This window comes from Aplidium turbinatum, chromosome 1 (genome assembly GCF_918807975.1).
Source record: "Aplidium turbinatum chromosome 1, kaAplTurb1.1, whole genome shotgun sequence".
NCBI classification, from domain to species: Eukaryota; Metazoa; Chordata; class Ascidiacea; order Aplousobranchia; family Polyclinidae; genus Aplidium; species Aplidium turbinatum.
Window position 1 is genome coordinate 49,605,232 of NC_137472.1, and position 25,115 is coordinate 49,630,346.

The 25,115-nt window shown below is 38.4% G+C and overlaps 1 protein-coding gene across 1 annotated transcript; it reads left to right on the forward strand.

Annotated features, from left to right (window-relative positions):
• The first annotated feature begins 1,318 nt into the window (after nucleotides 1-1,318).
• Nucleotides 1,319-23,561, forward strand: LOC145782160 (protein Hook homolog 3-like). Its single transcript, XM_082593926.1, has 22 exons — nucleotides 1,319-1,450; nucleotides 1,814-1,899; nucleotides 2,609-2,681; nucleotides 5,887-5,937; nucleotides 9,132-9,264; nucleotides 9,605-9,669; nucleotides 10,506-10,661; nucleotides 11,248-11,411; nucleotides 11,603-11,713; nucleotides 12,409-12,526; nucleotides 12,818-12,931; nucleotides 13,496-13,606; nucleotides 13,867-14,021; nucleotides 14,224-14,364; nucleotides 14,679-14,766; nucleotides 16,861-16,895; nucleotides 17,253-17,335; nucleotides 17,556-17,634; nucleotides 18,029-18,158; nucleotides 18,701-18,772; nucleotides 19,060-19,184; nucleotides 21,983-23,561. Exons 1-22 carry the CDS (start codon nucleotides 1,412-1,414, stop codon nucleotides 22,044-22,046), a joined length of 2,193 nt encoding a protein of 730 aa, XP_082450052.1. The 5' UTR covers nucleotides 1,319-1,411; the 3' UTR covers nucleotides 22,047-23,561.
• Nucleotides 23,562-25,115: the final 1,554 nt, after the last annotated feature.

A 25,115-nucleotide genomic window follows, 5' to 3' on the forward strand; every position in this document is an offset into this window, starting at 1 on the left:
AGTAGTTAGTGGCAACTACTAACAATAAGCCACTGTTAATATGATATGTGTCCAACAAAAGACGATTTAAAGTTCATCTAATCTGGTCAGTGTTGCCATTTCAAATTGAAAAAAGTTTTCTGTGTTGGTCATAATAAAGAAGTCAACTTCCGTATATGGTACTTTATGTTGACTTATAATAAAAATGATTTAACTTTGTTCACAATTTCCATGTGTGAATTTTAAAGAAATGTTTGCTTTCTTTGACTCAATTTTAGATGTTTCAAAAGTCTAGATTGGCGGTGTTAAAAAATCTGGACTCTAGCCGACTTTGGTCATGTAAAGTGGTTTATTGCAGCAAATCAACCAGACCAAGACTTGTTTAGGGTCTGAGTATGAAGCGGTTTATCTGACCGCAAATCTCTGAACTTTTTTGATAGCAGACAACAGTATCAAGGTTGCCAGATGGGTAAATGGTGCAATAAACATTGACATAATACAGTGAAACTTAAAACTACTTAGTTACACGTATAAAACCTCCCACACGGACCAGACAAAAATTTGGTAAAAAATGATGCAGTTCAAAATTTATTTTCATTTATTTATTATAAACAAAAAGTATAAAACTAATTGCAAATTTTGTGACTTTTTTAGTACTACTGTAATTACGGAATGGCCTGTTTTGGTGAGTCCGATTCGGTGAGTCCGATTTGGTGAGTCCGATCCCTTAACGGGGGATTTTTTCAATTTTTTTTTTTAATTATCGGGTACCGTAACCTAATTATCATTGCGTTTAAGGGTTAGGGGTTTGAGGTTAGGGTTAGAGGTTAAGAACTCACCGAATCGAACTCACCGAATCGGACTCACCGAATAGTAGCAGACCCCTGTAATTAACCTCGGCCTTAGGTGTGACGTTGCAATTTTACGCAAACTACGTCAACAATTAATAGACCTAATAGCAACAGTCACTAACTGATTACAATTCTTAGGCCAGCGATCGAGTAGTTAAAAGTAAAAGTTAGCAATACTAACTATATACCTTTACCCAGGTTGCTTATAGTAATTATTTTATGCAACATCATTGATCAAAAACTTGATTCTTTTTTCAAGTACCGTACACAAAAAGTGATCTTGATCTTCAAGATCACGATCTTGATCTTCAAGATCACATAGTTTGGTGATCTTGATCTTCAAGATCACATAGTTTGGTGATCTTGATCTTCAAGATCACCTATTCTTTGTGACCTTGATCTTGATCTTCAAGATCACCAATACTGGTGATCTTGCCCATCTCTGTTCATGGTATGCTTTTATTTTAGGGTTTGCAAGTAATCTGATAAATTGAATAGGATATAAGTTTCCAGGTTTGAATTTTGGACAATTGTTACCAAAATATAGTTTTAGTACAGTATCAAACAATTCATCGTAAGAGATGGAATCAGCACAACTGTGCAACTCCCTGGTGATATGGGTAAGATCTTTTTTTTATTACAGGTTTAATGTTGAATATGTGGATCTAACACCATGTTCAGTTGTTCACCTAAAATTTTGTTTTTAGATGTATAAATGAGTTTTTATTTTTTGGTAACCATCTCTTAGCACTTCACTGTGGAATTACAACTTAAGACTGAATTTAGCATATTATCTGAAAATATAGTTGGATGTCAGTCGATGTTGGATTAAAGTGTGATACTTATTTGTTATGAAACAAAGTCAAATTGTGCTATGTTTTCCTTCATCCATTTACACTTAGCTGAGTACAAATTTTTTTTTGCAAGACAGAAACAATAGGCCATTTTAAAGTAATTAACAAAGTTTGTTTTGTGTACTGTAGATGTCCGGTTTTGACATTCCCTCTCCACACAAACATGTGCATGATTTAATCGATGGAACTGCTATGGCCCAAGTTCTCAATCAATTGTAAGTTTGTTTTTTTTACAAACAACACATTTTTTGTAAAGTTGCAACCCGCACAGCAATATCTGTAATGTTTTCAACGTCTGCCGCGTGCAGATGTTGAATCAATGTAAAAATGATGGATTTTGTTGTCTGGGAAGTGATTAAACTTTGCAAGTGAATGCATATTGTTGTAGACGGAACTTTGCAGGTGAATATATAGCATTGCAAGTTGAATACACTTGCAATGTAAAATTGCAAGTGTATTTTGCAGTCCACTTCACTACAGATAGAAAACAGTAAAATGCTGTTGTCGTTATTGAAAAGCTGCTTCTTGATGAAGATTTCAAAAGAATGAATGGAAATGCAACAATTTCAATAAGGTGTAGATGGCAAGCCAAGGCGTTGCTTAGTAGCAAATTCATGTAATAGGCCTAGTTAGAGACACAGTTGCGATTTTGTATTTATGTGAGTTGCTTTTCATGCAATTGTGACAAAATATCTCAGCATTGATTAAGAAATAAGGTGCAATGTATGATATCCTTCAATTACAACGTACTTCTATTATTTTGTGTATAGGTTTTCTATGGTAACAGGTTATGAGTGACTTGTTGTTTTCACACACATTTGTTTCTCACAGAGGAAATTTTCTGTAGATTTCTAATTATTTTTAATCGCATTTTCACTATTTCTGTTGCTGGATTTCTTGTGATTGTCCTGTTTACTTTTTCAGAGATAGTGAATATTTTAGTGAAGCTTGGCTCTCAAGAGTAAAACCTGGTGTTGGTGACAACCATCGTTTAAAGGTAAACTTAACCAATATTGTTCAACCTTCTTTGTGTTATGGAATTATTTTTGTACAGCATTTGAATAATCTTGCAGATCATATAAGCAGACATGATACATAAATGCAATGAATATTAGACTGCAAGTATGATCTGCTAGTAGTAGTCCAGTTTTAATCCAGTGATGTCCCTGTTACCAAGGGTGGCCGGATTCACCTCCAAGTGCCGCAATCGCCTTCACACCCTGCCTCCATATCGATCTGTCTAACGCGTCCTCTCTTGTCAAGCCCACCTTGCTGCTTTCCTCCTCAACTTGCCTTTTCCTCGTTTTCATGGGTCTTCCTTGTTTTCTACGACCCTCCACTTGTAACTCCAGCGCTCTTCTCAAAACATCATCTTCATCCTTCTCAAAACATGCACATACTACCTCACTCCATTCGCTTTCGCCAACTTATCAACATTCTCATTCAATCCAAGCAAGTTCATAAGTTTTTCGGTATTCCTTTTGTCCATCAGCTTCACACCACTCATTGCTTTGCTAGTAATGTTACTAAATGTGATGCAATTGTTCAGCTTAAATTTTTGAAACTATCTTACAATGCCTACTCCCTGAGAGACACATGGTCAAAATTATAATGGAACATTAGGTTACTTGACAAGGAATATATCATATGTGATTGAAACGATAGAATATCAACTATATATATTAGGGTGGCTCTTATTTGGCAAAAAATGAAAAAAAATTGAATTTTGTGTGGGACACCCTTTTAAAAGGTGAGGTTGTAAGAAAAAATACCACCTGTAAAAAATTTTTGAATTTCAAATTGATTTAGAGGTGGCCCTCCCCCCCTAAAGTTTTGCGCCCTCCTCCAAAATACAAAACCTGCATATCTCAAAAACTGCTTGAGCTAGAGATACGGTTTTTGTGTCAAAAGATGCAGAAAGCATGATTTCCTATCTGCTTTCTGAACAGTGATTGCGTCTATCTTGAGTAGAAAAGCAGTTATTTAGAAAAAACCTGTTTTCGGTATTCTAGCACAAAACAGTGCTAAACAAGTATTGTGGCCCAACCTATTCAATTAACAAAGTTCATAAACTAACCTGTAAAACTGGTAAAGCAATAAACGAAATAAGTATTCTTTAACTTTTATGCATTCATGCATAGCTAAAATAACCGTTTTTTATCATATTCCTTGGAGAAACTCCTGAGCGTGGAATCCGCTTTCCAGCTTCAGGTGCTATGCATCGCACTTGTTGGATGGCGAAGGCGATTTATGCAAAAAGCTTGATTTGCATTCATGGTATCTGTCCGAAGAAATGGTTGGACTAGCCTTGTTTGACTCTTGATTGTCTGTGGAAAGTAAAAAGCTAATGGTGGCAACCATGTTAGATGAAACAGGAGAACGTCCACCAAGGAGACCAAGCATCAAAGTAGATGCGTTTCTTAGCAATAAGGGTCTAGAACAGTATTACACCTCTAATTCAAAATGGCTTCTTCAGCTGTTGGGTGAAGATGAAGCAATAATTATACTTTCAAAGGATCTTGCTCATTGGACTGAAGATGGTGCATTTATTCAAGCTTTACACATGGCGAAGGGACTTTCAGTAGTGAATGACAGAGCAGAGAGAGGAGTTGCTCTAAGTCTAATCCAGGATTTTAACAAAATCTTAACTGAAGATGAGCCACAACTTCAGTTTCTTTTGCAAGTTGTTACTGAACACAGGAAACTGTTTCCAAATTCCAACAAGAACAATATTGTCGATTCTTCTTCGTTTAAACCTTCTTTGTTACTCCAGGGGTCAAGGGCTCTGTCTTTTACCACTCTTGGGCAGTGGCGATGCGGTTTAGATGCTTGAGCAAGTGTCGAGCAGCAATCCTTTGATTCGTCCATTTATCCATTGATTCGTCATCCAGTTCAAGCAGACCACGCACCCCATTTGGCGCAGTTACAGATGGTGTGGTCTGTGGTTTGTTCCTCTTTGCCACACTCACAGATTGCGGATGGAGCCATCCCCCATTTGTGCATGTTGGAGCGGAATAGTCTGACTCCTGTAGGCTAGCCCAGTACGCAGGCGGTTGAGCCGCACCCAGGCCTTCCTTGGCAAATTATGCATTCCGGTTGGATGGGGGCTGGTGTCGGAGATACAACTTTAGAGTCTTGAGGAGTTCTTCTTCCACTCTGAGCTCCATTTGTTGTCCTCCCAGGTAGTCGCGCTGATGGATTGGTCTTCAGCGGTTTTCATCAGGAGTTGTGCATCACATACAAATGGGTGTCTCGATTTCAGTTGCCGAGGATGCTCGATTGCTCGCTCATAGACTCATAGAGACTTGAGTGGAGCAAGTGGTTGGGGTTCGTAGTGCGGCGAGAAAGAGACAGGATGGCTTCTTCGCGACGAAACTCAGTTGGTTGGTTGCCTGCAAGGACAGGGAAATTGTCCGATGGTGTAGGTCGCAGACATCCTGTCACGATACGCAAGGCAATATGTAAAATATTGTCGATAATATCGCTTCTTCCAGTACTGACCAGAATTACATTTTGAAATGAATATTGTTACCAGTGTTCCCTCTAAGGTGCAAAAATTAAGACAAAAAAACGAAATTTTGTAGACGGTTTCGTGGTCACAAAAAAGGTTGTAAAATCAAGATTTGGTCAAATGCGTTTTTTCTAAATAACTGCTTTTCTACTCAAGGTAGATGCATTCAATGTTCAGAAAGCAGATAGAAAACCATGTTTTCTGCATCTTTTAACACAAAAACTGTATCTCTAGCTGAAGTGGTTTTCGAGATATGCAGATTTGGTATTTTGAGGGAGGGCACAGAACTTTAGGGGGGGAGGGCCACCTCTAAATCAACTTCAAATTTAAAAAAAATTTGCAAGAGTTATTTTTTCTGACAACCTCACCACTTGAAAGGGTGTCCCAAGCAAAATTCAAAAACTCAATTTTAAGAGCCACCCTAATATATATATACATTATTGTGTAATGTCTGTTGTTAAGTTGTGCTTTTTTATCTCTAGTTTTGCGCTAGCACAATTTCTAATTTTTCTATATACTAATTCTTCCAAAATTTTATCATATTTGATATAATTTTGAGTGTACACATCATTTGAAAGAAACTGAAGATAGATAGTATTCAAGACTATGTGACCTGCCTGTCTTGGCAAGATCGTTTAGTTGCTAAACTGGCCTAGGCCATTAAACAACAATTATATGTTTTCTTTTACAGACAAACAACTTAAAAAAGGTTTTAAATCAAATTCTTGATTATTTTCGTGAGGTAAGTATTAAGCATACGTGGTATTGTGAAATCTGCTTGTTTGTAAAGGCCAGCTTCAGCCTTTTTGTTTATGATAATAGTTTTAACCGGAATGGCCCGTTTCGGCTAGTCCGATTGGGCTAGTCCGATTTGGCTAGTCCGATTCGGCTATTACCCTATTCGGCTACAGCCCGATTCGGCTAGTCCGATTCGGCTAGTCCGATTTGGCTAGTCTGATTGGGCTAGTTCCCTATTTGGCTACGGTCTTTATCAGTTAGTTCCCTATTCGGCAATTTTTTGAAAATCCAACGATAATCCTTCTGTAATCCAACAAAATCTTTCTGTAAATCCAAGCCGTCTGTTTATTTAGAGAATTTTGTATTTTATTCCACAATAGGCTATCGTTTCTTTTGCATTCTTGCATTTTATCCAGAGTTTACCTTTGAGTGCCTTCCCAGACGGCAAAATCAGTCATTTTTGTTGTCTTGGTTCGTTCAAAATATGTGTTTTACATCAAAACAACATTTTTCATGATTAACAATAGAGGTTAATCATGAGATAAACAGAAGTGTTTTGTTAGTTGTTAGAGTGCGTTATTGTTCAAAATCATAGGCGCCTAACTATTTTTTTGGCCGTGGGAGCGAAAGCGTGTTTCATCAGCAGCAACGTAAATTCAGCAAATGTCAATTATTATAAACAAAACTCGACCACTTCGGTTAAGCAAACACATGACATGCGTCTGCGTTAGCTAGCGGTTGATGGACTGCGACTCTTTAAGCTAAGCACAACATAAAGTTTAGCAACGAACTAGATTTATTAGCATGAAACAAGAGACGAAAAGGTTTACTAAAAGGTACACTGTAAATGGAATGACAATGTTTTGAAAATGGAATGCAAATACTAACTTGATCATACGCTTGAAAATATACCTGTGGAAAGTAAAATCATTCATGTTTACATCAATTCAGCAGCACGTCACCTTGAATAAATTTAAAAGCTGGTGACATCCGTAAGCAGCCCTTGAAAAATAGTTACGGAGAGACGTTTGATTAAGTTTTCGACTTGACATTGCTCCGTTTTAACTAAAATATCGCAACTTATGACTGACCGCTGTAAAACGCCCGTTTTCGCGTTGCAGATGAAACAAATGATGCGCATATTCCGCCTTTGATCCGGTTTCTATGGCAACGGTCGTGTGTGCGCCATTCAGTTTGCGTGGGTCCGTTACTGCGTTGATTATGCGGCGTGTGCGCAATGCGGTTTGTACCAGCCCTTGTTGCGTTGGTTAGTGGTTACCTCGGGTCGAGACTTCAAGTTCATTTTCACAGCGAGCGATTCACTGGGCACCGCGCAATTCACTGCAGTGCAGAGGTTTCGACTTTCGAAAGCTACATCAAGTCTGTTTGCAAGCTCATAAAGCTAAACGCACGCTCCGTCTACGTAGCAAATTATGTTTTTTTTTGGGGTGCATTCAACATCTGATGACATTGAATCGACACAAAATGGTAGATTTTTGCTATATCCCAGGCAGCAAAATCAATCATATTTACATTGATTCAACGTCTGCAGACGTTAAATCAATGTAAAAATGATTGATTTTGTTGTCTGGTGTGGGATTGTAGCATCACTACTCGTTCTAGTGATTATTTATTGCGAAGCTGTTGCGGTTTGCATTCAAAAAATGTTTTCCTGTTGCCGATCGCTAGTTCATCTATTGTTTTATGTATCAATACAGCATAAAAAGTTGCCCCCACGCAGAAATATGCGTGGGGGCCAGGCCCCCACGGCTTAGGCGCCTATGTTCAAAATACATGTAAAAACTTACATACGAGTTATTAATTAGGGAGATAGCATGAATTTGATGCTCTAAAACAAAGGTTTTCCAGAAATTCGTTATTGCTTTGTGACAAGCATTTCTATGGTAAACAACTTTACCTCGCTTCCCACTTTTTTCTCCGCTATTTTCTATTAAATACCGGCGCGTAGTCTTGCTCCTCCGTCAAGGGGTGGTAATTACGCAATTCATTATGACGCAACCGAAGGCTTTAATTTATCACATGGCTCTCCCAGACAGTAAAATCCGCCATTTTTACATTGATTTAACGTCTGCAGACGTTGAATCAATGTAAAAATGACTGATTTTGCCGTCTGGGAAGGCACTCAAAGGTAAACACTGGATAAAATGCAAGAATGCAAAAGAAACGATAGCATATTGTGGAATAAAATACAAAATTATCTGAATAAACAGAAGGCGTCATCGGATTTACAGAAGGATTTTGTTGGATTACAGAAGGACATGGCCACCTCGAGATGCGGCCTGATTTGTCACATTTTGCAGATTTTGATTACAGCTACTGCTAGTGCTTGACTGACTTTTTTTGAGATGTTTTTACTTTTTGCGGTTTCCTAATGACATAAAACTTTTTTGTTGCCTTGGGGAAGCAGTAGCAAATGAGAAAAAGTAAGTTGAAAAACGCAAAATCAGACTGTTATTGAAAATTAACAGTCTGACTAAAATCTTCGAAATCAAATTTTCTTTGTTTTTCAACATGTGAGGATGTTAAAACCTATCGTGTCATCTGGGGAAAACAGTAAAGAAGGCGTAAAAATCTAATTTTTAGAAAAATTTATTTAAACGTTTGCCCAAAGTTAGAAAAACCTGGAAATTTCTGCAAAATGTGACAGATCAGGCCGTATCTTTAGGTGGCCATGAGAAGGATTATCGTTGGATTTTCAAAAAATTGCCGAATAGGGAACTAACTGATAAAGACTGTAGCCAAATAGGGAACTAGCCCAATCAGACTAGCCGAATAGGGTAATAGCCAAATCGGACTAGCCGAATCGGACTAGCCCAATCGGACTAGCCGAATAGTAGCAGACCCAGTTTTAACAGTATCAGACATCAGCAACGACCTATTGCCAAAATCAACTTGGAGTTCATGACGTTTTAAACACAAAACACCCAAAATATACTGTACTTAGAATAGCGTCTAAATGGGCGGCACCAGAGAGGTAGAACCTACTTATTTCGGCATTACGTTGTGGGTGTCTACCTAGACTAGATGGTGTCTAATTCTAAGTGGTGCTCTGCCAATTTGGTTTCAAGGCCAACTTTTTCAAACTCTTTTCAATGCTTAATGTAATTACTGTTGCAAAAGTAGCACCCTGGTAAATTTGTCTTTTGTCTTCATTTACCAACCAGTTTTGTCTCACAGGTCTGTGGCAATACAATTGTTGGTTATGACATGCCAGATGTTTCCCTCATCAGTGAGGTAGCTGACCAGTACCAACTCGGCCGTCTTCTGCAGCTTATGCTTGGCGTGGCAGTCAATTGCCCGGGCAAGCAACGTATGTACACTTCTCAGTGTTTGCTTGGACGTTTGCTACAATATTTCTTTGCTTTGGTAAAATGTATTTGTAAGAATTCCAGTAGGGTGTTTTTTACTATAACTTGAGGCACAGACTTAATAACTGCATTGAATGCTTTTTTACTGGATACGATCACACACATCAAATAACCGTTTGTTTCATCTAGTTTATTTGTTTTTTTAAGGCATTTCATTTAATTGTGTTGGCTTTAGAAACCATACAATTGATAACTTCTTTAAGTAAGCGTCACACTAGATTGTGTCAAAATATTGTGGGATTAATGTCAAGTAAGTTTTAATACCTTAATCTCAAACCGCAGGTTACATTGAAGATATCATGAAACTAGATGAAAATGTACAACATGTTGTCATGACAGCCATTCAGGTAGACTGGGATTCTTCATCTCTATAAATTAGTTATAGAACTTGATGAAACAACACGATATTCAGATAGTTTGTTTTCTACAAGTAAATGTAAACTCATAAAATATCTACAACTTTTTTTTAGAGAAACGCACAATGGAATTATTTCAGCCCAAAATAGTGCAAGTCGTGCATTATTATTTTGTTATAGCTTTGATTAGTTACTTATAATACATGTCATAAACCCTTCAAATTCGGAAAGTTTTAAGTATTATGTAGTTTTGCATACAGTCCGTGATATTATCAAGATTGTTTTCACTTTCGTTAAAGCTTGGTATTGACTGTCTGCAGATAAGATAAAAATTGCATCTCTTCATTCAAACACCGAAATATATTTGCGGTAATCATCAATACTTTGCCATTGCTCACCAGAATGGTGGTTAGTTAATTAATTAGTTAATGAATTGTGGAAGGTTTCAATAGAACTGAAAATTGCAACAACAAAAAACATGCTAACTAACTAGCAAAATCGTCCGTCAAATGCTAAATCCATGTAAAAAAACGAATTTTACTTGCAAGTAAACCGTTGTGGTTAACTAATACTCTTCGACCTTCGTTGACCAATGAACTAGTTTTTTAACAATAAGAGTTATTAAGATTTGAAGCACTTTTCTAGGCTACATGTTTGAGAGCTTGAGCGGATGCGTTTAATCTGTGGTTAAGTAACCGTTTGTCAAATCTTTCATGATTTGATAGGCTTATTCATTTTCATCGTTTTATGCAGTACGAAAAACTTTTTCTAAATTCTTTCACTCAAAACTCTTGGCAGCCCTAGACTTTATTGACTCTCCTTTACAGGAGTTGATGCAACATTACCAGCCGTGCTCAGAAGAAGCATCAACCACAGACGACGCGGAAGCTGCGCAACAGGTGAAGGTTCTAGAAGGGAAGCTATCCGACGCCATATCTGACAAAGAAGAGATGGCACAACGCTGCCATGAGCTCGACATGCAGGTTAGTCTAAACCGATGGTTTTCAACCGTTTTTACACCGCGACTTCCTCAGAGCAATTGATGTAGTCTCGTGACGTTGTAGTCTCTCGTGAAAACGTTTAGTAGTTATCAAAGACAATGAATTAAAAGTTGAATTTATAGATACAAAGCAATTTGGATGAAGTTTTGTATTAATAGTACGTGTGTTTTCGTTCTTGGTTTTCTAATGCATCATGAACACTAATGGAATGAATATTTTTTTATAATCTTTAATGTTTCTTCTTCAGCTTACTTCTTGCTCCGGGGAACTGTTTACTCTCAAGTGCGATTTTGCTCTTCTTTACGATAAGGTTTTCTATTTTATCTTTGACATCCATCTCTGCATCTTCTTTTCATCTACATCTTCCTTCAGTCTACACCGCACGATCCCATGGTTTTTTTCAACAAACTGGTTGAGCCACCACTTTCACTAGTTTTTATTTATTCATAGTTCATTCCTTTTGTTTTCAATTGGCTTCTGATCTTGAATCTGATCTGAAAACAATTAAAGCACAAGATTTACTCATTTTCTCTAAACTGTCACTTTGTTGTAATCTATGTTCCGCTAGGTGGCAATGCTGCACGAGGAGAAAGCCAACATCCAGCAGGAGAACACACAGCTCCACGAGAGATTAAACCAAACGGAGAACTTGGAAGACCCTACTTCCCCCGCTTCCGTTCGTCATTCCCAGATGCTCAACCAGATAGAAGCTTTGCAAGAAGAAACTTACAGGTCTCTGGCTTGACTTACGCCTGTTTAGTCGACATCGCAACTTCAAATGTAATGTATCGCAACTTCAAAAACAAATCACTGAATTACCTCATACATTGACTTTCGCTAAATTAGTAGCATGACAGTTGTTTATTTTACCAGTGTAGCACTGGCAACACTGTTTCAAATCACTGACAAGTTTGTCCATACAGACTTGAAGCATCTCGCGACGACTTCAAGCTTCGATGCGAAATCGTTGAAAGAGATTTAATTGATTCTCAAAACAAGATCGAAGAGTTGTCTGAGCTGGCCGAGGAGTCAAGGTGACTAACCCAACTATCAAAACCTGATCTTTCTACATTGATTTAACGTCTTCAGACTTTGAGTCAATTTAAGAACAGATTTTGCTAGATGGAAAGTGTATTTGGTAAGATGTTTTTAATTCTGTAGCATTAACATCATTTGATGTCAGTGTATGCACTATTCCACATTAAGTCAACGTATGCAGACGTTCAATTAATGCAAAGGACTGGTTTTCTTGCTGGAATAACGCATCACTTTCTTGCGATTGATCTTTAGTCAGTTCCCAATCACAAGGCAAAGGATAATCCACTTATATAACGTCCGCCCCGATAGCTCAATTGGTTAGCGCGTCACTTCTGGAACGAAGAAACTTCAAGATCAAGCGGCGTTGGTTCGACTCTCGGGGTGTGCGCTTGAGCAACGCACGTTAAGGACTGCTCTCCATTCAGCGGCATCTAATGGATGGAATAGTTCCCCGGCAACAAGACTTCAACAATCGGAAACTTCACTCTGTCAATCTCGGTGACCGGGCCTGCGTCAGTGATTCAAAGCCTCTACAAGTATGCGAAACTGCCAGGATTAAGCTCTGCAAGAAGCTTTCCCAGTCCGAGGATAAAGATTCAATCAATCATTTAGTGGTACATTGTGTAATGTGTATTTTGGCTGATTTAACGTTGCAAAGCGTTATTGAACCAAAAACCATGCTACTCGACAGGTTACTGAAGGACGAAATCGACTATCTTCGCTCTGCCTCCGACAAAGCCTCGAAGCTAGAGGCGACCTTGGAAACGTACAAAACAAAATTAAAGGAACTCGGAGACCTACGTGGCCAGGTGAGTGGACATTTTTACTCCTCAATCTTCAAGTGCCAACCAAGGTAGCTGAGTTTGTCTTCTTTTTTTTTTCACTCAACGTCTGAGAACGTTGTCAGTGGCCTGCAAACGTTGAAAAAATGGAACAGAACGGATTTTGTTACCTGGAGAGTAGTAGCCTATTCCAGCATCAAAATCCGTCATTTTTACATTGATTCAACGTCAGCAGACGTTGAATCAATGTAAAAATAACGGATTTTGATGTCAGCTGCGATGTATTTCATACAGTTAATATCCCCCGTGTCACTCCAGGTTAAACTTCTCGAAGACAAGAACACATCGTTCATGGAACGAACTGTTGATTTGGAAGACGAGCTGAAGAAAGCCAACGCAGCCCGATCACAACTGGACGGCTACAAAAGACAGGTCCGCAATTATCAAACGCAACCTAACCAGCAAATGTGTTTTTTTTTTATTAATACAACGTGAAAATGATCAAAATGTCTGTAATGATATTTGTTGATATACCCTTTAGTTTGAAAGAAGATCCGACAGCTGCTGCTCAAAGATATTTTGTTGATCTACAAAAACGTAGCTTACTGTAGGTTGTTAACCTTTTATGACCCATTCAATTTAAGCTCAAGCCGAACTGATTAAACATTCCATAAGATTTTGTTGCTGGCTTTTTAAAGGCTAGTTTTGTAGAAATATCACTGTTCTGGGTTTGGTACAGTCTGTTTTACCCTTGCAGTTTTTTTCAGTGCAATCAAAGCTGCAGCGTTTATCGTAAAGTGCCGACTAGCTCCTAAGGTCAATTTTTTTTTCTCTGTTTCTACACATGAAACCGATTTATTTTGTGAGATCTTTTAACCTTAACGGAATTCTTTTCATTTTAATTAAAGTTGTCTTCGGTTGATGCTTTATCTTATAAACGAATTGATTTCTCCCTGTTAAGTCATTATGACATGACATTACTTTACCATGGGCCAGGTAATTGATCTCCACAAAAAACTGTCGGAAGAAACTCGACGAGCAGACAAAGGTGAATTCGAGCTCAAAACAAAAACGGAAAAGATGAAGGGTTTCGAGGCTGAGATGCAAGTACGTGGGGTCTTAGTTGATCCGATGCTTCTTTTCTATGTCACAGTAGGAGTACGTTCAACAAAGTATACGTCACAATGCGAATTTCTCTAGAGTTAAATTCAACGAGATTTACAAGTACACAAGCACTGCAATAATTACTTACAGGCAGATACGTTTCTATAGATTATTTTTACACATTTCCTTGCATACATTTTTACGTTTGTGTTTTTCACGATCTCGGTTACGAGTTCAATGTTAGTGACACCACTTCCTCACAGAGATTGTTGACTGAGCGGGATTCGTTGAAAGAAACTAATGAGGAATTGCAACTGAACGCTCATCCTGGCTCCCAGGGATTCATGAGCGAGCAGTTGCTTGCTGGCTCCGATCCAGGACATCCGGATGCCTTATCTTTATCACCACTTGAGATGAAGTGAGTATTTGAGATTTTGATGACCAGGGATTTCATATCACCATGGAAGATCGCATTTCTTTGTTCCATGGTGTAGAATGAATGTGGTAGTTACTCGTTTTGGTGCATCCTCTTTAAAATTTATCTGCGTGCCGATGAGTGGATGCATTTCAAACTGATCACAAGCTACGATTTCATCTTCTGATCTCTCCTACTCTTGCAGAGAGAAGCTTATTCGTCTTCAGCACGAGAACAAGATGCTAAAGGTCCAGCAAGGTGCTCTAGGAGACGAGAAGATCGTGTCCTTGTCTGCCGATCTTGATCTGGCTAATTCAAGGATCAACGAATTGGAAACTGAAAATAGGTAGGTGGTTTTTTTGCGTTATGGGTTAGATTTGTTGTCGCAAAATGCGTGGAGTTAGTTTGAAAGAATAGACTCCTGTGTCCTCCTTTTGATTTTCTCTTAATTGGAAATCACTACAGTAGATCTTCCTCCAGTAATCTGTCATCTTCATTAAATACTTTCACATCACCCACACCAAGTTTGCTGCGAGCTTAAATATAATCCAGTATCTTCATCCATAATCGACTCGTGTAATATTTCGTCGGACGATTTCGTTACAAAGTTAACCCTGTTCACGACACTTCATCAACGCTAACAAATGTGTTCCATGCCAGACTAAGTGGGCGACGTGTCATGGAACTCGATACCCAAGTCAAGGAACTGCAAGAGGAGTTACAAGTGAAAGGAGCTAATTCGGAAGATGTATGTTGAATATTGGTGGTTGATTGCCTGCTATTTGTATTATTTGTTCTCCCTGGATGACATGGACATCAAAATTTTGGATTATGCATGTTGCGAGATTGCATACTTCGTTTTCAGTTACTTTAACAGCATCTTACTTGCATGACAGATATTTTTTGTTTTGTAAAATTAATGTAACTTTTTTATATTTTGGCTTTTTTCTTTGAAGTAACTTGTGATGCATGCATAAGGTGTTCCAAAAATCTTGTTTTCATATAATCACAAAAACTACCGGCGTGTGGAAAAACTACTTTAAAAAATTTGTGTCATGTCTTTGTCTTCAAGGAGAAATAGCATTCACTTTTATAGTAAGGTGTCACTGATGTGGAGTAGAGTCAAGTGATCTTGCAAACGCAAACTCAGTAGTAGCAAGTGCGGCTTGCCGAGTTGTTGGGGAACAATGCCAACAAAATTATGTTCGTTCAAATCGCGACAAGCAAAAAGAGACTTTGATAAGATGATGATAGGGAAAAGCAATTTCAATGCTTACTTGCTGGCTTGACCTATTCTTCTTTCAGAATTGGTACTGCATTTCGAATTGTTTTGATGTTTTGAACAGTACCTCGTCAAATCATCCAGCTTCACGCTTCAATGGCACCACGCTTTAACTCTTCTCTCTGCTTCTACTAGCAACCTAACATGTTATTTACTCAAATGCTTTATTTCGTATAGTTACAGTTTGTAGCTATACGCCAATTTTACATGATGGCTATGATGGCTATCCCTCGTCTTCGAAGATGATGGCCTTCGCAATAAAATAATGTCTTGCGAAGACGCCTGTGCGTGAATTGATTAGCGTGGACTTGCTGGCGCACACTCAACAAGCACACGTAAACTTGACAAGGCCATCAGCTTTATCAATTTTACATGATTAAGTCACTAACAATGTTTTGGAACACCTTTTATATATGCTTAACTGCTGTCCAGCTAAAATGGTTTTAAAGGCAATATTTTAATACACGTCTTAAAAACTTGAAACTTTGGTTTCTCACCCAGACAACAAAGTCCTTCATTTTTACATTGATTTGACGTCTACAGACGTCAAATCAATGGAAAATGACAGATGCTGCTGTCTGGGAAGTTTGGACCAGACTATTTGAAAAATCCTGGTCTTGCCTGCAATTGCATGAAATTAACCCATAACCCATTTTTATTTTGCATGTTCTTCACGCAGACTCATGTAAGTATAATGTCGTTCTCATTTTTACTCCCCACCAATGATTATGAGCATAACAACATCCTTCCCTTGCTGAAAGATTGAACTAAAATATCGTATTGAGCCACCAATGCTTCTGTCACCAGGAAAGCGCTTTTCCCCTACCGAGCGACACATCGTCCAGTATGAACCTGTGCTGGTCATTGGCTTGCCTACGTCACTTGTGCTCCAGGAATATGGTTTTATTTTTGTTGCAGCATGTGGATGGCATTCTGCTTGCTTTTATATTCTTTTCGTTGAATTATTTCAGCTCCCTGCTGGCAGAATTGCTTGTTTTTGCATTGATTCAATGTCCGCAGACATTGAATCAATGCAAAAGGACTCATTCTGCAAGCAGGGCATTAGGGCATGGTGTGCGATAATGTCCCAGACAGCAAATCAACCATTTTTTGCACTGGTTCAACATTTGCAGACGTTGAATCAATATAAAAACGGTCGGTTTGTTGTCTGGGACGCTGTTGGCTTGTTCTGTTGCACACACCGCCCTTCTGTCGTTCGAAACTAATGAGCTCGATATAAATTAATTGCTGCTAAAAATTAAATTTCTCGCTGCAAGATGCACAACTGCGGCTTATGGGCACACTGTTAAATGACATGATCACCACGTAATGCCCAACTGGTTTTTCAAACTTCCCAGTGAAAGCAAATCTTGTTCTTTGCAACTCTTTTTATGGTATTACAAGGTCAAGACTTCTGTGTATAGCTTTTCCCATCCATCAAATCAGTCCTTTTTATATTGATGTAACGTCTGACAACGATTATACAATGTAAAAAAAGCTGATTTGCTGGGTCGATAGTTGTACTTTAACTTCAAAGGCTTAAATACGCTGTCTCTACAGAACCAAGCACTGAGGGAGAAGCTGAAAGAGCATCTGTGAGTATAATGTCGCAGTCTTTAGACTTAAATTTGTTGAAACTTTCATTTCCCGAAGAAAGTTCTTTTCTAGCTCTGACACATTCCATGCGCCGTTTGAAGTACTTGCGGTGGTAGTTTTTCGTTTCACGTAAAGTTCTTAAATGGGATTTGTTTGGAAAGAGCTTTTAAGCGTCATAGTAACTTGGCCACACCTTAATCTAAATTACCTTCACAAAATATTACACAGTAAAATACTGCGATGCTGTATTTTTTGTTAAAAATTTCAACTGTTAGGTTTCTATATTCAAATATTTGTGACCTTATTGATCTTGGCTTGGTCATTGATTAAGTTTATTTACCGATCAACAATCGTAGAGTGAAACTGCACAGCACGAATGAAGAACTCCAGTCGAAGAAATCTTACATCGAGTCTGTTGAACCACAGATTGCTCATGGAAGTGAGTGGCTGTGTGCGTAGAACTATCGTTGAGTTGACTTTGCTTTAACGTTATTTTTCAAGCTAACAAATGTTGTCATCGTTTGGAAAACTTTTGTTATGATTTGACGCTAACTTTTCGTGCATCAACGTTGGTTATTGATTTTCCATTGACATACAAAAGCGTAGACAGTGCTGTACGGGCAACATCAGCGATCAACCTGTATGTTTCTCGTATGCAGACAAACAGGTCAATGAAATGAAAGAGATGCTGAAGAGGAAAGAGTCTGACATGAAAGCCATGGAAGACAGATACAAGAGGTATCCTCTTTAACGCGTCAATGAACATGTCAAACGTTTTTATAAGAAATTTTTGCTGGCAGAAGCCTTGTTCAGGAATGATGTGACTTGTAGTCTTTATGTTTTTGTTCAAAAATTCATGATGTTTTTGTTCAAAAATTATTGCTTATCAAGATATCTTTGAAAAAATACCATACGACTAAATAAAATATCATTCGATTAATTTAAATCATCTGAAGCAGTTGGCATTGTTGTCATTTCGCATATTTTACTGTAAAGCAATGACTTCGGCTTGTTTTCGCTAAATTGTATTAATCCTCATAGCAGTTGATATTTGACTTTGATTGAACTTTGTTGAAACTTCATGTGCCATCCAGGCACACCCTGGTCATTGAACTGATGCAAACTTCCACAGATATCTGGAGAAGGCGAAGAGCGTCATCCGGACTCTCGATCCCAACAAGAACCAGCAGAGCACTGCTCCACAACTCCACAAGCTCAAGTCGGAAATTATGGAAAAAGATAAAATGATCAAACAAATGGAGGTAATTCAAAGAGTAAACCACCTCGCTTTTCGTTACTTTCAAACTTTAATGTTGCCATAACAACGCAACTTCCAAATCTAATTCAGAAAAGTGACGTTTTTTAGCAAGGTACTCTTAATATCTTTTCTAAACTCCTAATCTTTGTTGTAGACTTTGAATTTACTCAAATTTTGTAAAAAAAATTAACCCCTCACTGGTAGGGTGCTATTTACCTCATAATTATGGAAAAAAGATGGATACGAAAGTCTCATCAGTTTTGTTCGTCGTATCCAGGCTTACACCTGGTGGTTGAAGATTTAGATTAAGTAGACGGGAAGGCAAGGAAGCCAATCTTCATGTCTACCTTCAGGCATGTCTTTAAGTGTCTTACCAAAGACACAGCCGCATGCTGAGCAGTGTCGAACCGGCGCCTTTTCGATTGCCGTTCCAGCGCTCTCACCACTCGGCTATGCAGCCGACAGTCTCATCAGTAAGATTTGGTTGTGTAACTTTTGAACCTGAGACGTCAACAGGCTTTTGTTTGTTTCTTTATGACCTCACAGAAAGACCAAGACCGCAACAAAAGCATTCGAGAGCAAGAAGAGAAATTGGTGGTCAACGCCTGGTACAATATGGTCAGTTGTTTTACGATACAATTAAGTGTTCTTTCAGTAGAAGTGCCTTTGCTGCTGCTACTGAATGCAACTGATCAATCAGCAAAAGTTTTCAAAGCTCAATGTCTTTTCAAAACCGCTGCACACAGCTCAATTGCTACTTGTCAAACAACAACATGAAACCGATTCTAGAAGACACTGAACCTTTATTTCAAATTGTACAACATCAAGCTTTTGCTGGTTTGGGCAACAACCTTGCATTGTCTTCCGCTCACCAACCCTTTGTAACATGTTCGTATGATCCCCAGGGTATGCAGTTGCACAGGAAGGCAGTGGACGAGCGGTTGTCCCACACCAGCCCCGGTCAGTCCTTCTTGGCCAGACAACGTCAAGTGTCGTCCGCCCGCCGGTCCCACCCTGGCTCTGTGCAAAGGTAAGGGCGACTCATAACAATTCCATCGTTTTTTTTATCGACATATTATCACTTGATGTTAGTTCGATGTGAAGCTTTTGGAGTTGCTCACTTGAAGCATTTTGAAGCTTGAAGCAAGTTTGTCTCATTTGCTTGGTGTAAACGTCATACCGCACTTCATTGTTTAATGTTTACTTTAGTTTAAACATTCTCTTTTTTTTCTTTTTGTCACTATTCCAGCTAGCAAATCAGCCTTTTTACATTGATTCAACGTCTGCAGACGTTGAATTAATGTAAAAACGACGGATTTTGCTGTCCGGGTTGCTAGCTGGTACAACATTCAACATCTAAAAACTTCACGCAAGTAGAGCCTCACTTTGTTGGATATCCTAGTGGCGGCCTTGGCACTTTTGTTTCGTTTGCAGCTTTTGTTTTAACCTTGATTTGACTATGCCAGACATTGAAGTGCAAATAAAGTGTTTAAAAGCTGCATGAAGTGCACCTCCCATTTCCTGCACATGTTTCACCAACCCGTATCATTATGTTTACATTTTTGTTCATGCACCACACTGTACTGACCTATCACAACTGGCATTATCGGTAGCTTGGTTTATCGTTGTCAGAGAGCTCACCCAGTTTGCAAAGCCCGTCTTTTTTATACTGATTTAACCTCTGCAGATCCAAAATCAATAGGAGTCAATTACGCGTCTGCAGACATTAAATCAATGTAAAATGGGTGGATTTTACTAGCTGGGAATTGCCTTTAATCTTTAGGCACCTCTGGTTTAGTTTCAGCTTACCTATCCACTATCCAGTGTTAACATTTTTGTTGTTTTATTGTTTTTTTGACGTCTGTAACTTGCAAGCCTTGTTTGCACGTAGCGTTGTGATTGGTAGACAGACTGGCAAGTGAAGGTACGTTGTTATCACGGTGGAATGTGGGTGGTTGGTGGTAGTGAATTTATCATTATTTCAACAGTACTCGACAACCTTGGCCCCGGTTAAATCGCATAAGATTCGCTACTCAGCTAACAGAAGTCGCCTAACGTCCCACACGTTAGAACGATGTAAAAAGGCAACTTTTGCTACCTGGGCAGCACCTATTCTTTATTGGTTGCTGTTGCAAGCCGAATAATTTGAGGATATGAGTCGTAAAGATCGGGGGTCTGACAGCGATAATGGGAGTCTGACTGACCTTGACAGGCCGAAGATTGGAGGTCTGACACGCTCTTGTCCTTTATAAAATCTTGTCCGACCGTCAAACGCATTTCGATTACCTTGTTGCCCAAAATTCATCAGAATAATAGTTTTAATAGTCAAGGACACCGTAGTGATTCCGGCACAATTTTTCTAAGCGCATTTTTTCAACTAATATAAAAGGGAAAATTGATATCTCTTCTTTTTGTCAGTCGTAGATTTTTTAAGGGGTCATTAAGGGTCAATGACCTGAAGTTACCTTTTGTTGTTCATATTCATTGTCGAGTAATTGGTGAAATAACGCATCGAAAAATTTAGCGGTATATTAACAAGAGAATCTTGACCATTCTAACGTAGATGTATTGATATGGTTACACCTTCACTAACCACGGTACCGGCGACTAAAGACCTTTCCCAGCTAACGTATAGTTTTATCTTCCGGTCAAATGATACGGGAATTGCGTTGGTTATTTCATCCCTTTACTTTGGTATTTAACTGCTTTATATTTTGCGAACCTGACTAGCATTATAGTCCAGCTGCATGTGGTTTATCAAGTCGGGTAAAGTGACTCGCAAAGCCGCACCTTGCATTGCAGCCAGCAAAATACGTCCTTTTTACATTGATTCAACGTCTACGGACTTAGAATTAATGTGAAAAGAACGGACCCAGACAGCAAATGAACTGTTTTTTACATTGATTCAACGTCTGCAGACGTATGTTGGCTGTCTGGGGATTTTACTAGCTGGGATACCATGTGTGGTAATATCTAATAAGAAACCTGGCTAAGGAGCAATTTCAAAACTAACGGAAAAGCAAATATTTTCTGGTTTATTTGTCAACGAGATTCGTCATCTTATGTTTGAATTTTGATTTTAAGTCTGTACATCACAATCACGCAAAGCTTACATTTTGGTTCAAACTAGTTGTTTGATTCTGTGACTGCATCAACCTTTCTAGTTTGATTGTTTGTTCATTTAAGTTGGAATGATTTTGCACTAACCCACATTTACTTTTCATTTTTGCATGATGTCATCAGTTATCTGACGGCCACGTAGTCACTAGGTGGGAGGATTGAGCATGATGTTTCCATGGCAACGAAGATTTTGTGGATAGCATGTATCTGGTTTTACAAGTTGAAGATTTTAAAACTATCAACTTTCGACCTTACTCACAAAGTTTATCATTTGTGGGTTGGCCTGTCGTCATCCATCTACGTAGTGATGACGTCATTTGTGAAATTTGTATTCGTAAGCATTTGTATCAATATCAGCAGCTTCTTGCAATAGCATGAAGCGGTCGTTATTCAACTCATCTGTAAAATGTTTCCAAATGTAGAACTTTTATCAAAATTGACCTTGCTGATGAGACCATCGTTCGGTCGATCTATTGACCAAATGACTGGTCGAATTGACTATATGTGCAATTGTGCATAGCAAAATAAAAATAATGTTTAAATAAAAGATAGAGTACAGTATTGTGTAAAATTTTGAGACAGTTTCCAAAGTCACCTATATTCAGCTTGCAAAGGTTGCCAGTGATCACCGATCTTCTTGTTCAATATTTTGCTGATGCTTTTAACTGAGCTTTTGCATGTTTGACTATTTTGTTGTCATGATGATAGGAAAGAAAACGAAGTCCAACGCCATCGAGTGTCTGAAACCCTTGCTTCCTGGACGTACATGTGATGTCATTGTTACGTCATTCTAACATGTGATACCTGTGTTCATCATCCACACTCATGTCGTGTCATGGTACAGTATCTTCACCGGTAATATGTGACTCATGAACCCGTGACGTCACGGCCACGGTACTGACCGTTTGTGAATCGCAAATTTTGTTTTCTTTCCATATTTTATAGAAACTTCTATTATTTTTTGTTTCGTTTTAGAAAATTGCTATTTAAAAAATGTCGCTGCTGTTATTTTATGACGTCATATGACTGCGGGAATTATGACGTCGAAATGCTTTTCTGTTTCGCGTTTGCCGTTTGTACAAGCAGGGATCACTTAGCTTGCTGAGTGCAAACTGTACGTAGGCAACATGACAACTGCAAATAGTTTTGCACCTCAAGTTTCTTTTGGCGTCTGTTCTGGATTCTATTTTCTGGTTCATAATTTTATAATTTTGATTGATTAACATTACCTTTAATGCAATAGATTGAGTTTCGCTTTAGCAGCATAATCGTTGCTTACTTCACAATGTAGATATTAACGACTTGTTTTAGCCTGATGCTGCGAGTTCGCTGTGGTAATAGCGAATTACACCAACACTCTAGCTTTCGGAACACGGTTCCGAAAGCTAGTATGCTATGTCATGTACTATGACTCGTCATAGCACAAGCGCATGACGAGGGAACTGTGTTCTGAAAGCTAGTGCAATTCGCTATTTCCACAGCGAACTCGCAGCATCAGGCTAAAACAGGTCGTTAATATCTACATTGTGAAATTACCTTTAATTTCGCGAAACAATTTTTTCGAATTTGGACTTGTAATTTAAAGTTAAAACTTGAGGTGCATTATTGAAGGAATTTTGTTTGTACACATGCTTTATCTACGGAAATGAAGCATTGCATGACGTTATGTTAGCATTGCGTTGTGACGTAATGTTCAACGTCATATGTTTTGTGTAAAAAAGATAGTTTTTGCTTAATCGTGTATTTATGACGTCATCGACATGCATGCGTGCGTGTGTGTACTTGAGTGCATGTTCGGTGTGTGCAATATTGCCAAGCCGGTAAATCATTTTTTAATGTCTGCCAACGTTGAATCAACATAAAAGTTGATTTGCTGGCTATGTTGTTATTTTTTATGGTTGAGTCGTGTATTAATGACACAAGCATTCCTACGTCACAGGATAGCAACCGTCCCTAGCAACGTGACGTGGTGGTGATAAAAGAAAAACATCCAAGTTCGGAAAACTTGTTGCAATTTTTTTTGTGTCAGCGATCTTGTTTAAAGTTATTAATATCCAGCCTTTTTCCCGATGTGGCGGTCGGCCTTTAAATATCCTATATTTTCCCTCTCTTGCTTTCAATTTTACGCGATTGTATGCATTCTAACGTATGTATGACGTAATTTTTAACTAAAACAAACAAAGATGTTCGATTGATTTAGTGCCTTATACGTCATCAGACAATAATTTGTTTACCGATTTACTGATCAAGTGAATCCACTCAGCGGTTGATTATTCTCACACAGCAAATCCGTCGCTTTTTACCTTGATTCAACGTTGAATCAAGGTAAAAAGCGACGGATTTGCTGTCTGGTTACCGTCGGGGTTCATCGGTTCGACGTCATCACTTCACAAGATTTTGATGTTGGCGCCAATAGCTAAGCCAATCCTTACTTACCAAAGCTCTATCGGTATCGCTGCTCTAACAATAGTGGAAGAATATTTGTGTTCTTTTTATTGTCCTTTAATGTTATTTGTGTTTGGTGTTATCAAAACGTTTACTAACTTACCGCTTGGCAACTCTGTTTTAATAACGTGCAACAAATTCCAGTTATAGTTATAATTATCATTCAATTAGTTTCCCTGCCCAGACGGCTACTGCCGTATAACAATCGGTTGACTGCAACACACAGAATTTTAGACTCACTTTAAGATCACTTTTAAGTTGATAGAAATAGATTTTTTGCTAGATGGCTACTTACACTGTGTGAGACGCGTTTTGCTGATCGTAATGGTGAAATCCCTAAAGCGCTTACCCCATCATAAAATAGTTAAGCTTGCCCTCATAAACGCTGTAGCCTAATGTTGTGTTGGGGAAAGAAGCCAGTTTATTCAAAACGTCGATGACAAACCTCATTGTACTTTTCTCACAAATGTGTGTGGATCTTATCTAAACTTTTGCTTTATGCAAAGAGTTTTAAGAAACGTTTTTTTCATCTTCCCTGATCAACAGTTTGACCGGTTACCTTCTGAACACAAACAACACAACAGACAGCAAAATCCGTCATTTTAAAAGAGAAAGCTTTTATTTCGTCTGTTGTGAGAATAGTAGCCTGCGGTGCAAGTATAAATAATACGAAAAAAATAGCACCATAAAAACTAAATTCCAGAACTGACAGGAAGCAGCGAAAGGCTAATCAGTAATCATTCATCGAGTCAGCAATGTAAAACTGACATATTTTATTGTCTGGGAACTCGTCGCAGCTTCTCGTGTCAAAAATTCCATTCTTATATTTGTGTCAATTTAACGCTTGCAAACATCAAACCGATGTTGCAATGGAAGATTGCAACTAACACATAGATTGCACCCAAGGCAGCAAAATCTGTCATTTTTACATTGATTCAACGTCTGCAGAGCAAATGGAAATCTGCTAATGTAAAATGACGGATTTTGCTGGGATGGTACCATCCATGTGTTGCAAGGTCATAGATATCTGCGTTTATACAACACCTAACATTTGTTGCATTGATTTATATACTGTCTTTGTATTGATAAACGTCTGGGAATGTTTCAACTTGCAAAGCGTGGAGTATCCCACATGGCAAGTGCTTTACTCCACAAATTGCATACTATAGGCTATATCACTATTTTTAGCGTTGCGTACGACGACGAACGTGCGTTCAAGTCTTGGAATTTGAAGAAATATGTTGTTGAATATAAACGAATCGTATTTTTTGTTTTTCTTTACTTTGAAGTTTTAGAAGTAGTGTCAGCTTGATTATTATCACTTAGCTTACTAACGAGAAAAGTTGCTTTGCTTACCAACGAGAAAAGTTGCTTTTTTACATTTTTTCAACGGCGG

What these genes read in the sequence shown, in the direction of transcription:
- LOC145782160 (XM_082593926.1), top strand. Translation starts at nt 1,412, where the DNA reads ATGGAATCAGCACAACTGTGCAACTCCCTGGTGATATGG. An exon ending in CAATTGCCCGGGCAAGCAAC is followed by an intron (nt 9,265 to 9,604) that starts GTATGTACACTT and finishes CTCAAACCGCAG; the next exon opens with GTTACATTGAAGATATCATG. An exon ending in TTGCAAGAAGAAACTTACAG is followed by an intron (nt 11,412 to 11,602) that starts GTCTCTGGCTTG and finishes TTGTCCATACAG; the next exon opens with ACTTGAAGCATCTCGCGACG.